The sequence below is a fragment of the Oncorhynchus mykiss genome, chromosome 23 (assembly GCF_013265735.2).
Source record: "Oncorhynchus mykiss isolate Arlee chromosome 23, USDA_OmykA_1.1, whole genome shotgun sequence".
NCBI classification, from domain to species: domain Eukaryota; kingdom Metazoa; phylum Chordata; class Actinopteri; order Salmoniformes; family Salmonidae; genus Oncorhynchus; species Oncorhynchus mykiss.
The window spans coordinates 30,330,995-30,345,762 of NC_048587.1; the positions used below are offsets into that span (position 1 = coordinate 30,330,995).

General features: G+C 41.8%; 1 protein-coding gene across 3 annotated transcripts in view; it reads right to left on the reverse strand.

The window, feature by feature from the left end:
- LOC110502559 (attractin-like protein 1) overlaps positions 1–14,768 on the reverse strand; it is a 349,969-nt gene that overhangs the window by 176,926 nt on the left and 158,275 nt on the right. For all 3 annotated transcript variants that reach the window (XM_036960140.1, XM_021580677.2, XM_036960141.1), the window contains exons 23-25: positions 8,374–8,468; positions 8,110–8,188; positions 6,152–6,309 (exon numbers count right to left, since the gene is read on the reverse strand). In XM_036960140.1, the coding sequence (XP_036816035.1) occupies positions 6,152–6,309; positions 8,110–8,188; positions 8,374–8,468 (332 nt within the window). The remainder of the gene's footprint in view (positions 1–6,151; positions 6,310–8,109; positions 8,189–8,373; positions 8,469–14,768) is intronic.

Here is a 14,768-nt window from a genome sequence, read left to right on the forward strand (position 1 = left end):
CTCTGATCAGTCTTCTCCTTGTATGAGCTGAAAGTTTAGAGGGACGGCCAGGTCTTGGTAGATTTGCAGTGGTCTGATACTCCTTCCATTTCAATATTATCGCTTGCACAGTGCTCCTTGGGATGTTTAAAGCTTGGGAAATCTTTTTGCATCCAAATCCGGCTTTAAACTTCTTCACAACAGTATCTCGGACCTGCCTGGTGTGTTCCTTGTTCTTCATGATGCTCTCTGCGCTTTTAACGGACCTCTGAGACTATCACAGTGCAGGTGCATTTATACGGAGACTTGATTACACACAGGTGGATTGTATTTATCATCATTAGTCATTTAGGTCAACATTGGATCATTCAGAGATCCTCACTGAACTTATGGAGAGAGTTTGCTGCACTGAAAGTAAAGGGGCTGAATAATTTTGAACGCCCAATTTTTCAGTTTTTGATTTGTTAAAAAAGTTTGAAATATCCAATAAATGTCGTTCCGCTTCATGATTGTGTCCCACTTGTTGTTGATTCTTCACAAAAAAATACAGTTTTATATCTTTATGTTTGAAGCCTGAAATGTGGCAAAAGGTCGCAAAGTTCAAGGGGGGCGAATACTTTCGCAAGGCACTGTATCTCTCTCTTGTCATTAGATCAGTCCAGCCGGAGAAACCCAAGGCAACACATCTCACCAGCCTAACTCTGCTTCCATCTGACACACTTTGAAGCGGACACAGCTAGTCTGACCTGGGCTACACATCCCAGAATCCCAGAATATGACTGGTCTGGAAGTCTTTATATGATAATAGATACAGAAAACTTGGCATACTTGGACTCAAAATCCAAAGAGTTTCTTCTCAAAGGATGAGTCAGTCAGATAAAATGACAGATGTTGGTGGTGCCATTCACTGAGGGTGAGACATCACTATATTTCATATAAATCAGATTTGCATTACATACTAAATCAAACTTCGGAGCAAAACAATATATAACTAATAATTGAGACTGGCCATTAGAAATCCTCTGGACAATTCCCCATCATTACCGTGTCCGTGTCGGAAGCCACCAAGGTCAAGAGAGCGGCGGGGCCTAGTCTCGTGTTACTGGCGAAAATGCGTCCGACTGAGATGGCTCTATATGCGGCTGTGGGTTAGTGCTCATGATAATCATGATAATGAACTTCTCACGTTACCATCTCATCTGTATAGAGCTCTGATAAAACAGCATTTATGGGAAATACTTATGAGCCCCGATCAATGGACGGATTACCTTAACACATGCTGCAGGACAGTCTGCAATCAACTGCTACATTCATATCGGAATACTACCAGAGCACCTTCAACATTCTTTATGTGATATTCCCCTTTATGTGATGCTTATCTGTTTGAATGTCTGTTTGGTTGCTGCATCTAAAACCAGCTGGTGCTGCTCTGTTGTCCTCTCCCCGAAAGCTAAGACATTAAAATAAGAAAACATTTAATTACCTAGAAAAGCAGTGGGGACCGGGAGAGAAATCCCAAATATGAGCTACAGAGTGTGTGACAGTCCCAGAAGATGTGCAGCTCCTCTTTCAGATATTGCATTGCAACATATGTCTAGCACAGGCCTGGGCAAAGGCCGGCTCGCCTGATTCAATACAGCCCGCGGAATCATGCTCATGCTCAAAGTTTTTGAAAAACGTATTTGTTATTCAAACTAAAAGTCCAATGAATACTTTGTGTAATGATTTAACTCCCACTGCTCGTGGGACATTTATTTTGAAGTCACGTATAAATAACAACTGCACGAGGACAGACAGTGACTGACAGGCTGACACACACACACGACACAGTTACAAATAGTAGCAAGCTAGAAATTGCGCAAAAATGAGTTTTTCCAAAGAGTTCAAAGAAAAGGCAAGTAGACAATGAATGCAGGGTGTTCCAGCAAGAGTGGACATTGAAATATGTATTTATTGAGGTATCAGGGAAAGATGTGTGCTTAGTGTGCAAAGAGAGCACAAGACAAAGCATGCAGAGAAATATAGGAATATGTCCTCTGAGCAGAGGGCAAGTGCATCAAAATAGTTTTTTTCTCAGATGCAAAAGCAGCAAGAACATTTCACAAAAACTGCATTCAGCAAACAACGGAATTGCGAGAGCTAGCTACAGTATATATCGTCCCACAAAATTGCTAAACATAGCAAGTAATTCGCTGAGGGCGAATTCATAAAATAATGTTTAATTGACTCTGCAGCAATACTTTGCCCCGACAAGAAAGAGCCGTTTGAAAATGTTTCCCTGTCAAGACAAACAGTGACACGGCGTGTTGATGACATCTCAGAGAATATGGAAGAATAGTTGAAAGACAAGGCAAAGGATTGCACCTATTTCTCCTTGGCTCTGAATGAGAGCAGTGATGCACGTGACACGGCGCAGTTGTTGATATTCTTACGAGGTATAACCCCAGACGTTGAAATTACAGAGGAGTTTGCTTCAGTGCAGTCAATGAAGAGCACAACCACAGGGAAATATTTATTGGAGGAGGTTAATAAGTGTGTGGAAAAGCTGGGACTGAGTTTTGAAAAGTTATCCAGTGTGACCGTTGATGGGTGCCAAAACATTGGCCTTTTGAAAAGGATACAAGATCAAGTAGCTGAGCTGAACCCAGATAAGAAAATGATTTTCCTGCATTGCATTATTTATCAGGAGGTGCTCTGGAAATGTGTTCTGGAAATGAGCCATGTTGTGGATACAGTCACTAAAGTGGTAAACTTCATAAGAGCAAAATCTTTAAACCACAGGCAGTTTGTCTCACTGTTGGAAGAGACAGAGTCGGGGAATGCTGATCTCCCCTACCACACAAACGTGAGATGGCTGAGTTTGGGGAAGGTGCTTAAAAGGGTGTGGGACCAGAAGTCGGAGATTGCAAATGAAAGGAAAATATGTGGATTTCCCTCAACTGCAAGATAAAGAATGGTTGGCTGATTTTGCTTTTAATGTGAACATCATGGCCCTCATGAATGAATTGGATTCCAAACTAGGGAAGGGCCTTTTTGCACATCAGATGTACAGCCTTGTCAAAGCCGTCAAGGGAAATTTACTCAACCTGACTCGCCAAGTAGAAGCCAACAATCTCACCCACCTTCCGACACTACTAGTCTGTTCCCTATCAGATGGCCAGTGAGAGAAGTATACGTCGCTGCTGCGTGCTTTGAACGGTGAGTTTTCTTGTCGTTTTGAGGATTTCAAAGTGTTGGAAAATGACATGCTGTTGGTTTCCTCTCCTTTCACCTTCAATGTGGATAAGGTGCCCAAAGACCTGCAACCTGAGCTTATCGATCTTCAGTCTGATGCAGTGATTGGAGAACTATTCAAAACAATGTCACTTGAGGTTCTATGCATCTCTCGATGAACAAAACTTCCCTAAGATTAGGAGTCATGCTCAGAAGATGTCTGTACTGTTTGGGTCAACCTATGTATGTGAACAGACATTTTCAGTAATGAAATATAACAAGTCACGGCATAGATCAGCTCTTACTGACTCTCACCTCTCAGCAATCCTGCACATAGCAACGTCAGAAACTATACCTTCATTGCATGTTTAATAATGAAAATGCCTACCAAAAGGAGAGCATGAATGTGGTTTATTTCTGTGCATGTTAAAAAAGTTAATTATTTAAGTAGCATATCTGAATGTGATTTACAGTAGATATATCTGTCAACACAGTCATACACATGATGTATAATCCTGTAATATGATTCTGGCCCGCGATGGCACAAATGTATTCGAATGTGGCCCTCCATGGAAAATAATCGCATATCCAATACCTCCATTTTCTTTCTTTTTTTTTGCTCAGGACTATTTGAGTGTCTCAGTGTTGATTAACTAAGCATGCTACTTGCAGTCAGTCCATTCAATCAGATTTCAGCTCGTTTTATCACAACATTGGGTGTGACAGATATCTTAAAATATCACCGCCAAAGTCTACTTCAATTTTATGGATCATAAGATTAAACCATGAATATTTTGTATGGCTGTCTCAGTATTAAGGCAATCCTAAATAATTGATGGCGACACTACAAAACTCACGGATCATTAAAGATTATATTTTTGCCAAACACGTTTTATTATAGTTTATGCTCAAGGTCCTATCATGGCTTTATGCCTTAAAGAGACAGACCGAGAGTTCTAGAGCCATTTCACATATTTATATGTTCTGTAGAGACAGATATTGTTTAAATCAGATATTGTTTTCCAACAGTCCTCTCAAGCGATCAAATCCATTGTAGGAAGTATAAAACCCACATATTTTTGTAGGGGCAATTGTTCTCTGAGATTGAACAGTTATGACTATAACTACTGTTCCCTGAAGGAGGAAAATGAGGTACAGCACAGCTATGGTGACTTTAAGCGTTACTCTACTGAAGAACATTAGAATCCTGACAAGGCCAATGAACACCATGCCTCACCAGAAGCCCTCCTTTCTACAGGTGATAAACCAGAGGCACGGATTAATGACATACATTTTCACCCCTCTTCACCATACATTTTCACCCCTCTTCACCCCTCTTCACCACCCCTCTTCACCAGGTTCACCAGGTGTTGTAACACCAGGTGTTGTATCTCTGCGACATAGTCCACACCCCCCGAATTGAGCTGCCCATGCACAGTGCACCCCACCCTCAGGGGGATAGGTCTGTCATGATCACCTTGCGGGAAATAGCTCGACCCATGGGGTCCCCAGCGACAACGACCGCGGGTCCCTCTATCGAGCTGAGACCATAGGTATGATGAGACACCCACAGTGACTAGCGGTTTAGGTGGTGCAATGATGCGTCCAAGCCAGTGTCTACCACCCGCCGCTGGAAAGTTTGCAACAGCCCGAGGGGAACCACAGCGATCATAGAAACCATCATCCCAAATAGGCAAAAATGGGACGAAGCAAAGCAGGAAACCGGCCACCCTCTGCAGGGACAAGAACGCACGATTCTACACTCTGAGTCTAACTCAAGATCCAGAAACAGAATGCGTTGAGATGTAGTCAAACAGCTCTTCTCTTGATTCACTATGAAACCCAGAGACGGAACCTGGGAAACCAGCATGAATGTGTGTAACACCACCTGCACCCTCAACTCGGATACCACCAGCCATTCGTCCAGGTAGTTCAATATCCTGAGCCCCAATATCCTGAGCCCCAATATCCTGAGCCGTCAACAGTGAAGAGGTGACTCCAGGATGCTGGCCTTCTAGGCAGAGTTGCAAAGAAAAAGCCATATCTCAGACTGGCCAATAAAATAAAATGATTAAGATGGGCAAAAGAACACAGACACTGGACAGAGGAACTCTGCCTAGAAGGCCAGCATCTCGGAGTGGCCACTTCACCGTTGACATTGAGACTGGTGTTTTGCGAGTACTATTTAATGAAGCTGCCAGTTGAGGACTTGTGAGGCGTCTGTTTCTTAAACTAGAAACTAATGTACTAGTCCTCTTGCTCAGTTGTGCAACGGGGCATCCCACTCCTCTTTCTATTCTGGTTATAGCCAGTTTGCGTTGTTCTGTGAAGGGAGTAGTACACAGCGTTGTACGAGATCTTCAGTTTCTTGGCAATTTCTCACATGGAATAGCATTCATTTCTCAGAACAAGAATAGTCTGACGAGTATCAGAAGAAAGTACTTTATTTCTGACCATTTATAGCATGTAATCAAACCCACAAATGCTGATGCTCCAGATACTCAACTAGTCTAAAGAAGGCCAGTTTTATTGCTTCTTTAATCAGAACAACCGTTTTCAGCTGTGCTAACATAATTGCATAAGGGTTTTCTAATGATCAATTAGCGTTTAAAATAGATCAACTTGGATTAGCTAACACAACGTGCCATTGGAACACAGGAGTGATGGTTGCTGATAATGGGCCTCTGTACGCCGATGTAGATATTCCATAAAAAAATCTGCCATTTCCAGCTACAATAGTAATTTACAACATTAACAATGTCTACACTGTATTTCTGATCAATTTGATGTCATTTTAAATGGACAAAATTGGCTTTTCTTTCAAAAACAAGGACATCTCTAAGTGACCCCAAACTTTTGAACGATAGTGTAAATATTTTTAAACCTAATTTAATGTATCTCCATGGGTTGGGATGTAAAGCAGTTGTGGATTGTGAGATCACTACTGACAGAACCTCACCTGGATCTTGATTGGCCAGGAGAAGTTGCTGACGTAGACATAGAAGGTGATGTTGGAGTTGACCCGGAAGTTGAACTTCTCACAGGAGAAGCTGTCTCTGTGTTCCTGGATATTGGTCTTGGACACAATGGGCACCTCTTCACCAGAGATGGTGCCAGCTAGGGGGGAGAAGTGTGAGTCGTCATGGGAAGGACACAGAGGATAATACAGTCGGTCAAGGTCAAGCACACATACAGTTGAAGTCAGAAGTTTACATAAACCCAATTAGCATTTGGTAGCATTGCCTTTAAATTGTTTTATTTGGGTCAAACGTTTTGGGTAGCCTTCCAAAAGCTTCCCACAATAAGTTGGGTGATTTTTGGCCCATTCCTCCTGACAGAGCTGGTGTAACTGGGTCAGGTTTGTAGGCCTCCTTGCTTGTTCTATGGGATTGAAGTTGGTGCTTGGTGATGGCCACTGCTTGGGGTCATTGTCCATTTGGAAGACCCATTTGAGACCAAGCTTTAACTTCCTGACTGATGTCTTGAGATGTTGCTTCAATATATCCACATCATTTTCCTCTCTCATAATGCCATCTATTTTGTGAAGTCCCTCCAGCAGCAAAGCACAACATGATGCTGCCACCCCCGTGCTTCACGGTTGGGGTGGTGTTCTTTGGCTTGCATGCCTCCCCCTTTTCCTCCAAACATAACGATGGTCATTATGGCCAAACAGTTATATTTTTTGTTTCATCAGACAAGAGGACATTTCTCTAAAAAGTACGATCTTTGTCCCCATTTGCAGTTGCAAGCCGAAGTCTGGCTTTTTTATGGTGGTTTTGGAGCAGTGGCTTCTTCCTTGCTGAGCGGCCTTTCAGGTTATGTCGATATTGGACTCATTTTACTGTGGATATATATATACTGTTGTACCTGTTTTCTCCAGCATCTTCACAAGGTCCTTTGCTGTTGTTCTAGGATTGATTTGCACTCCAACCTAAGTGCATGTAAACTTCCGACTTCAACTGTATAGGTACAGAGGGCATAAGTACTGCTGTGACAGTTCCGCCAGTCAAACAAAACCACGTTTAGTGATGACAGTCGAGAGTAAAAATGGGTAGCCAGGCTACTGACAGTGATGTTTTAGAAGAAAGATGCACAGATTCTAGCAGCGAGAGTGGGTGTAACCTGTCAACACACATGTAACTCCCATCCAGAGACTTGATCTGTTCAAACAAAGCTTTAAAAAATGTAAGGAAAGTGTAATTCTACTTCCTTTACAAAAAAGAGACATGCATGTATATTTTAAGTAGTCCAAATTGAAGACATTATCAAGAATACTGCATTAATAGGGCAGACTTTGGGACAGCTTTAATAAAAGATTACCCCAACTACTTTATCAGTGCCATAACACAGACTCACTGTAATTGTTCAGCACATATATTCTGAAGCCCTAAAGTTTCATCTCAAATTAAGTAAAAAAATGTAAAATAAAATGTTAAAAAAAAGAGTTCTGGGCCCTTAACATGGGAACAGTCTGGGCAAGGTTTTATCTTAATTGAAATCACACAAAAACACTTCAGAAATGCCCTAATGCCATAATTAAAAATATCGCCACTGCCTTTTTCAAAAGGGGCATTCCTCTACAGACATTCTTGTCTAATGAGAGACACTGAGAAGAACAACAAAGGCACCATTCCCTCTGGGTAAGATGACAAATAGAGTGAGATTCTGTACATCAGAGATTGTACGTTTTATTTTTACCATCTCAGGTGACTAGTACACTATTCAAATGTCCTATAATGGATTCTGTAGTGCACGGGGTGTACACTGTATGGTGCTGAATGGGTTATATCCACCTTAGTGACTATAGCTAGGTGGTCAGTCACAATCAATGTTGTCAAACAGTCAAATAAACACTGACATTTACTACAGCACATACCGATCCAAACTATGGCGAAATGATCAGCTAAGACAAGTTACCTGTTGATCCAATAGACCAGGTGATGTTGAGGTTGAAGTTGTTGGATGCATTGATCGACATGTCCAAGTTCTTGTTGCTCTGTAAAATATGACCACAAAACGAGGTCGAACACGTGTATTCCACACCAACATTATGATGACTTGGAATAATACTTATGTGGGTTTTCTCTTCTTTACATAATCGATGCATGACATACATAACAGAAAGGCTACATGAGACGGTCCCGCAGGATGACTGAGGGAGGCCTCTGTGTGGTTACTGACCTGTTCAGGGGTGGCCATGAAGTTGATGGCGGTGTAGTGGTGGTCATCCTCCTGCAGAAGGCTGAAGGTGAACTGGTAGTCAATCAGCAGGTTGTCTGCAGGGACAGAGAGACAAACAGAATATTAGGGATGTATTCTTAAAGTGCAGGGACACAGAGTCAGAACAACTCCTGTCGGGAAGAGTTGCCCAGGAATCAGACCACAACAAGTGCAAGTGACTGCCTTCCTTTTCATATCAATAATGCAGTATTTCAATCAGCACAAGCTGTACTAGGAAACAAGAGTAGAGGAAGATCAATATGACATGGGTGTACGGCTAATAGAAAGTATTCACTGGGATTCAATGCCCGTTCTATTTTTATAAACGTTTGTCCTATTCAATGACAGGGCCTCATTGTCTGAGCCACAATGGGCTGTAATGCTGGGATTTGGAACATTTACCATCTGGACCACAGCAGGACTCTAGGAAGGTCACCTTGTCTGATTCCATTCAGAAGACAGCCCTTGATTCAAAGGGTACAGTCTAGGAGGAGCCATGTGGGAGACGGTCTCTATTGGATTGTCAATATGCTCAGCAGGACGGTTCACTAACCCCTTCAGATCACTGTTATTAACTATTCAGATGAGTTCAGGTTCCACCAGGGGTGCACAACTAGGGTTGCAAAGGGTCAGAAACTTTTTTCACTGGAAATTTGCCATGGGATGTTAAGCCCTGGAATTTGGGGAATTGTGCTTAAATTCATCAAAAAAAAGTTAGCTTACAACAGTGAACCTTTTTTGTGGGATACACATAAGGCAATTCAAGGTCTTGTGGCATATTTTGGTTAAACTATCCCCAATTCAATGGAATTCCAACCCTCTGCATACATAGTGCATTCTTCCATCACATGTACAGCTGATTCTCAAGATCTTGCACACTAATGAGATTGAGCACACACTACTACACTGTCTGAACCAAGGACTACATGATTTCTAGTCTTGATTACAATACTGGGTGGGGTGAATATATTTTATATGACATACATTATTTTTTGTTAAATAGTAAATAGTAGCCTACAGCAAAGTGTGTTTAAATCATTTCTAACTTGTTAACAATTTCTGATAGTTAGTTTTTGCTACCATGTGGGTTGTAGCTTGCTTGAGCCTGCTAACTGAGGAGTGTTAATTCATTTGTTTCCATGTTTCATTTTAAAACATGTCTCTTACAAAGGAGTTGTTTAATCTAACTGCTTAACTATTTACATGGAATTGTATTTGGGGTTTTTTACTCATTTTTTTCTAATCTTTCCAGGAAAATGACAAGGCACTACCTGATGTGTGGAGACATTTCACTACAGCTAATGCAGAAGGAAAAGCTGTGTACATAGATTCAGGGCATAACGTACAGACAAGGGTATGGTAGGGTGCGAGAACAGAGGAGGTAAACCTAGGGATTGAGTGACGATGAGAGAGGTTGCATCTCTGGAGGCACCAGTTAAGTTAGGTGAGGTCTCGCATGTGTGGGGGGCGGGACAAAGGAGCTATCTATCTACGGCATGTTGAGCGGGACTAGGGACTCCGCAGTAAACAAAACAATGAGAGCTACCCTAAACAACAGTATACAAGGCATATTGACATAAGAGAGAGGCATAAAGCAATCATGTGTTGATTGGGAGAGCCGAGACAACGGGTAAGACTTTGAATCTGCTCCTCAATGACATTGTGGCACTGAAAACAATGGATACACTACAAGAGAGCCAAGGAAATGGTTAGGTATGTGAAGGGTCATCAAGTTATATCAAGCAATCTACCTCACCAAGCAAAGTGAGAAGAATAAGAGCACCACATTGAAGCTGCCCAGCAACACCTGTTGTGGTGGTGTTGTCACCATGTTTGACAGTCTCCTGGAGGGGAAGGTGTCTCCAAGAAATGGTCATATCGCAGTCTGCAGATATGGACAGCCCCATCAAGAGGATCCTCCTGGATGATGTATTTTGGGAGAGTGTGGTAAGCAGCCTGAACCTCCTGAAACCTATAGCAGTAGCCATTGCAAGGATTGAGGGAGACAATGCCATCCTGTCTGATGTTCATACTCTGCTTGCAGATGTAAGAGAAGAAATCTGTACTGCAGAAGAAGAAACTGCAGTTCTGAAAAACATGAAAAAGCGTGAAGATATCTGCCTGAAGCCCATACATGCCGCAGCGTACATGTTGGACCCCAAGTATGCTGGCAAGAGCATCCTCTCTGGTGCAGAGATCAACAAGACCTATGGTGTCATCACTACCGTGGCCTGGATGAGGGCAAGTTTCTTGGCAGTCTGGCGAAGTACACTTCCAAGCAAGGGCTTTGGGATGGAGATGTAATATCGCAGTCGTGCCAACATATCTCCTCAGCCACCTGGTGGAAGGGACTTTGTGGATCTGAGGTTCTTTCCCCTGTTGCCTCCATCATCCTCCAAATCCCACCAACATCAGCCGCCTCAGAGTGCAACTGGTCCTTGTTTGGGAACACACACACCAAAGCATGCAACAGGCTGACCAATACAAGAGTTGAAAATTTGGTGGCCATCCAGGCTAATTTTTGGCTTTTTGAGCCTGACAACGAGCCATCCTCAACAAGGTTGGAAAGTGACAGTGAAGATGAGGCCTCAGAGTCTGATGTTCAAGAGGTGGACATTGAGGAGGTCCAGGGAGAAGACATGGAAGCCTGAGAGGACGACAACCAAAGCTTTAGTTTCTAGACTACTAAAATTACAGATGTATGTTGAAAACATTTTTGGGAGATGTGATGGATCATTGGGGATCATTCAATATTCCCTTTCTTTTGTTGTTCAGTGAAATCATCCCATGTGAAGAGTCAACTCATTGAATTAAAGTTAAATTCGTAACTAAAATGTTTTTTTATATATTTATTGGAAGGATTTAATCATTTGCAATTATGTCTACTTATGATAAGGTAAAATGTTTATGTTTCTGTCTCTATATCAGGGTGGCAGGGTAGCCTAGTGGTTAGAGCGTTGGACTAATAACCCACAGGTTGCAAGTTCAAATCCCTGAGCTGACAAGGTACAAATCTGTCGTTCTGCCCCTGAACAGGCCGTCATTGAAAATAAGAATTTGTTCTTAACTGACTTGCCTAGTTAAAAAAAATACAATATGGTAAATATATCCAATATAAAAAACATCTACATTTAAATGGATTAATATTAATTTGCATTTATTCCAGTTAATTCCCACATATTCTCACGGCAAGTTTCAACCTCTGAATATTCCCCAAAATGTGCAACCCAATGCACCCAACTCCGGTACTCAAGTGGTTGCAGGTCCTACTGGTTTTCCTTTTTTGCAATTTGATCAGACATCGGAGGCCAGGTATGTGCACTCTCTGCACTCTCTGGGCATATGAACTCATCAATTCAGTGCCAGGGACCATTTGAAAATGCAGGGATACAGTCCTTGTGGACTGGAGTTGTGCATCCTGCGAAGCCTATAAACACAATGACCATCACAACCAAACCCCACTCGCTATGAGGAAATGCCATTTTCATAGTCAGTCAATGACAGCTGAATGCACTACATGTCTCAGAAGCTCACACTGTGCCATTCACTTCTCCATTTCACGGCTTCTATGAACTGCTGTTTATCAGCCACGTGAGAAGAACAAACAATTGTTTATCATCGTTCTAACTCGACAAAATAATACTCCTGCTGAGTTCAGAGAGGACTTCATTTGACTTCCTTTCAGAACGCACATTTCAAGCCTTAGCGAGACGAAAGGAAATTATGTTCGACAAATAGTTGCATTTTGTTTAGTCGCCATGCCGAATTAAAGGAATTAGCAGATATCAGATCAAAGCCAATGCGTGACTCTTTCTCCCTCCTGCTTCGGGCACACACGTTGCTGTGTGTTGTTTATCCCATAAGGGTCTTCTGTAAACTTCAAACAGTTCTACATGCTCTGTAAAGAGGACACAGAAGTGCAGAGAAATTCAAAAAGGACATTGTGAGTTTTCTAGGGTGTTTGGTACCAGTGTATGGTGCTTATTAATGTACAGTATACTTAGACAAATGCCGAGCCCACTCAAAGAACCCCTGCTGAAAACAATGACATTAGTGGACAAAGTGGAAGACTTGTCAAGTTGCACAACCCTTTTCAACATCTAACATGTTTCAATATGTTAGATTTCATGCCTGATATAATATTTGCCACTGTGACGCAAAAGCAACAAGTGCAAATTAAAACTCCCATCAGAGAAATAACAAAACAATTTCCCCTCGGATAATCTAAATTATTTGCATACATTACATAAATGTGAACATGTTCATTGGGCACACATTTGACCTTACAAATATAACTTACATAAGGTAATGTAAGCATCAAATGAGCTACACAAGACTAAAGTTGCTATAGACAAGTCATGGTTTTAGCATACTGTAACTTTATTCCGAATCTAAAAGAAAGAGCAAAATCTCACCTGTAAAGTCATTTCATACTTAGAAGTCTGCATCCAGTAAGTTGAAACAGCATGATGCCCTATTCAATATCAGTGATACAGGATGCAGTTGGAGATTTCATTGAATGCCTGTTACTATTCATTACCTTGCATTTGAAACACTTTCTTCAAAGACAAATAAATGCATGTATAGCATTAGTACAGAGGGAAAGCAATTAGTTAAAAAACACCAATAACCAGGTTTCCATCCAACCTTTTTACGCAAGTAAAGTACATAAAAGAAAATGTAACGACAAGGTGGGTTCTTTTTGTGTAGGTTAGAGTTTTTCATCATGAATCTTGTTCTGGAGGCAGCTCTGCATTGTGGTCATTAGCTGGCACAGTCACAAAGTCCTACAACCTTACCTTGACCACACTGCTAACCCAAATGCCTAAATTAAATTAAGACAAAAAAAGCACATTTTTGTTTTCATGAATTTTTACAGTATAGCCAATTTAGACTTTGCAGCTTGCCTATCTAAGGGGAAATTGTTCAGTTCTGCCTCCAGGACAAGACAATAGATGTCAACCTGCGCTTTTGAGGGGTTGGTTAAATGTGGAAGAAACATTTCAGTTGAATGCATTCAGTTGTGCAACTGACTAGGTATCCCCTTTCCCCTTCTTTATGTCTGTAATTCATTCTGCCAGAAATGGCGGTGGGAATGCCTTTATGCGCAAATACTGAAAAAATAACCATCATGCGGTAAACTTGGAGTCTCGCAATGATATGTTGTGTAGTCCTCCCACTACGACTCGGGAAAGCATGCAGTTTATCAATGCAATGATATGTTGTGTAGTCCTCCCACTACGACTCGGGAAAGCATGCAGTTTATCAATGCAATGATATGTTGTGTAGTCCTCCCACAACGACTCGGGATAGCATGCCGTTTATCAGGCTACTTCACAGGGTGGTGACAAGTGCACAGTGATGAGCTTGATGCTCCCATCCAATTAACATTGAGGGTCTTATTCTAATGACATGATGATCAATGCTTGGCTGCCGTTTGACTAATAAAAAATGATCTTACTCTTTTGTTCATATTAATCTCATCATGTGGGCTAAACTACCTGCATTGTATATGTGAGCTGCTGACTTTAGCGCACATGCCAAGACCAGAGGAGGCACATTCGCTATATAACGCAACATATTTTGTGACAACCCGCTGGAAACCCTTTTAACTTGACTTGTTTGTTTTATTTGGTACGTGGGAATTTAACCACAAACGTTCTGTTCATGTGCACCATCATCATACACACCCTTTTTATCTGCAACATGAAACATAGTTCCGGTGGGAAAATGCGCATATCGTTTTTATGCAGATGTTAGAATATTCGCATGGAAACTATTGAGAATTTACACTCGGGACACTTGCTCAGAAGAAGTGGTTTCCTTGATTATTCTGGACCCCCAGGTAATGTGACACCTATAATGGAGGTATCTTCTGTAAAATAGCTATGAACATGTGCTTGTCTGATGGTAATACTCAGCTTGTCTGATGGTACTACTCAGCTGTCTGTGCCAACTGCCTGACTGATAATGCTCAGACATCTATTGTACAATTAAGTTGTCTGCTCAGTATAACTAAAATTAGTTTAAATGGAGATTATTCCCTTAGTCGAGTCGACCAGACACTCTTCGTGACAACACCGAGGTTCAAGACCATAGTCTACACAGCCAGTCTACAATTAGCAAGTAGAGATTATCAGCACAGAGAAGCCTCCGTGCTTGCGTCTGGGGAGAGTATCTCTCTCACTGTATCTATCTGACACTGGTTAGGCGTCTGCGCAGAGTGTCTGTCAGATAGTGTTTAGTGTTTAGTGCAGAGTGCCTGATCCTCTCATGATAAGGGGCTTGAGGGTTTGAGGCTGGTAATGGCGGGTGGCGGGGCTGGTGGGACACACTTGGTGGCTCCTTCTTATTAG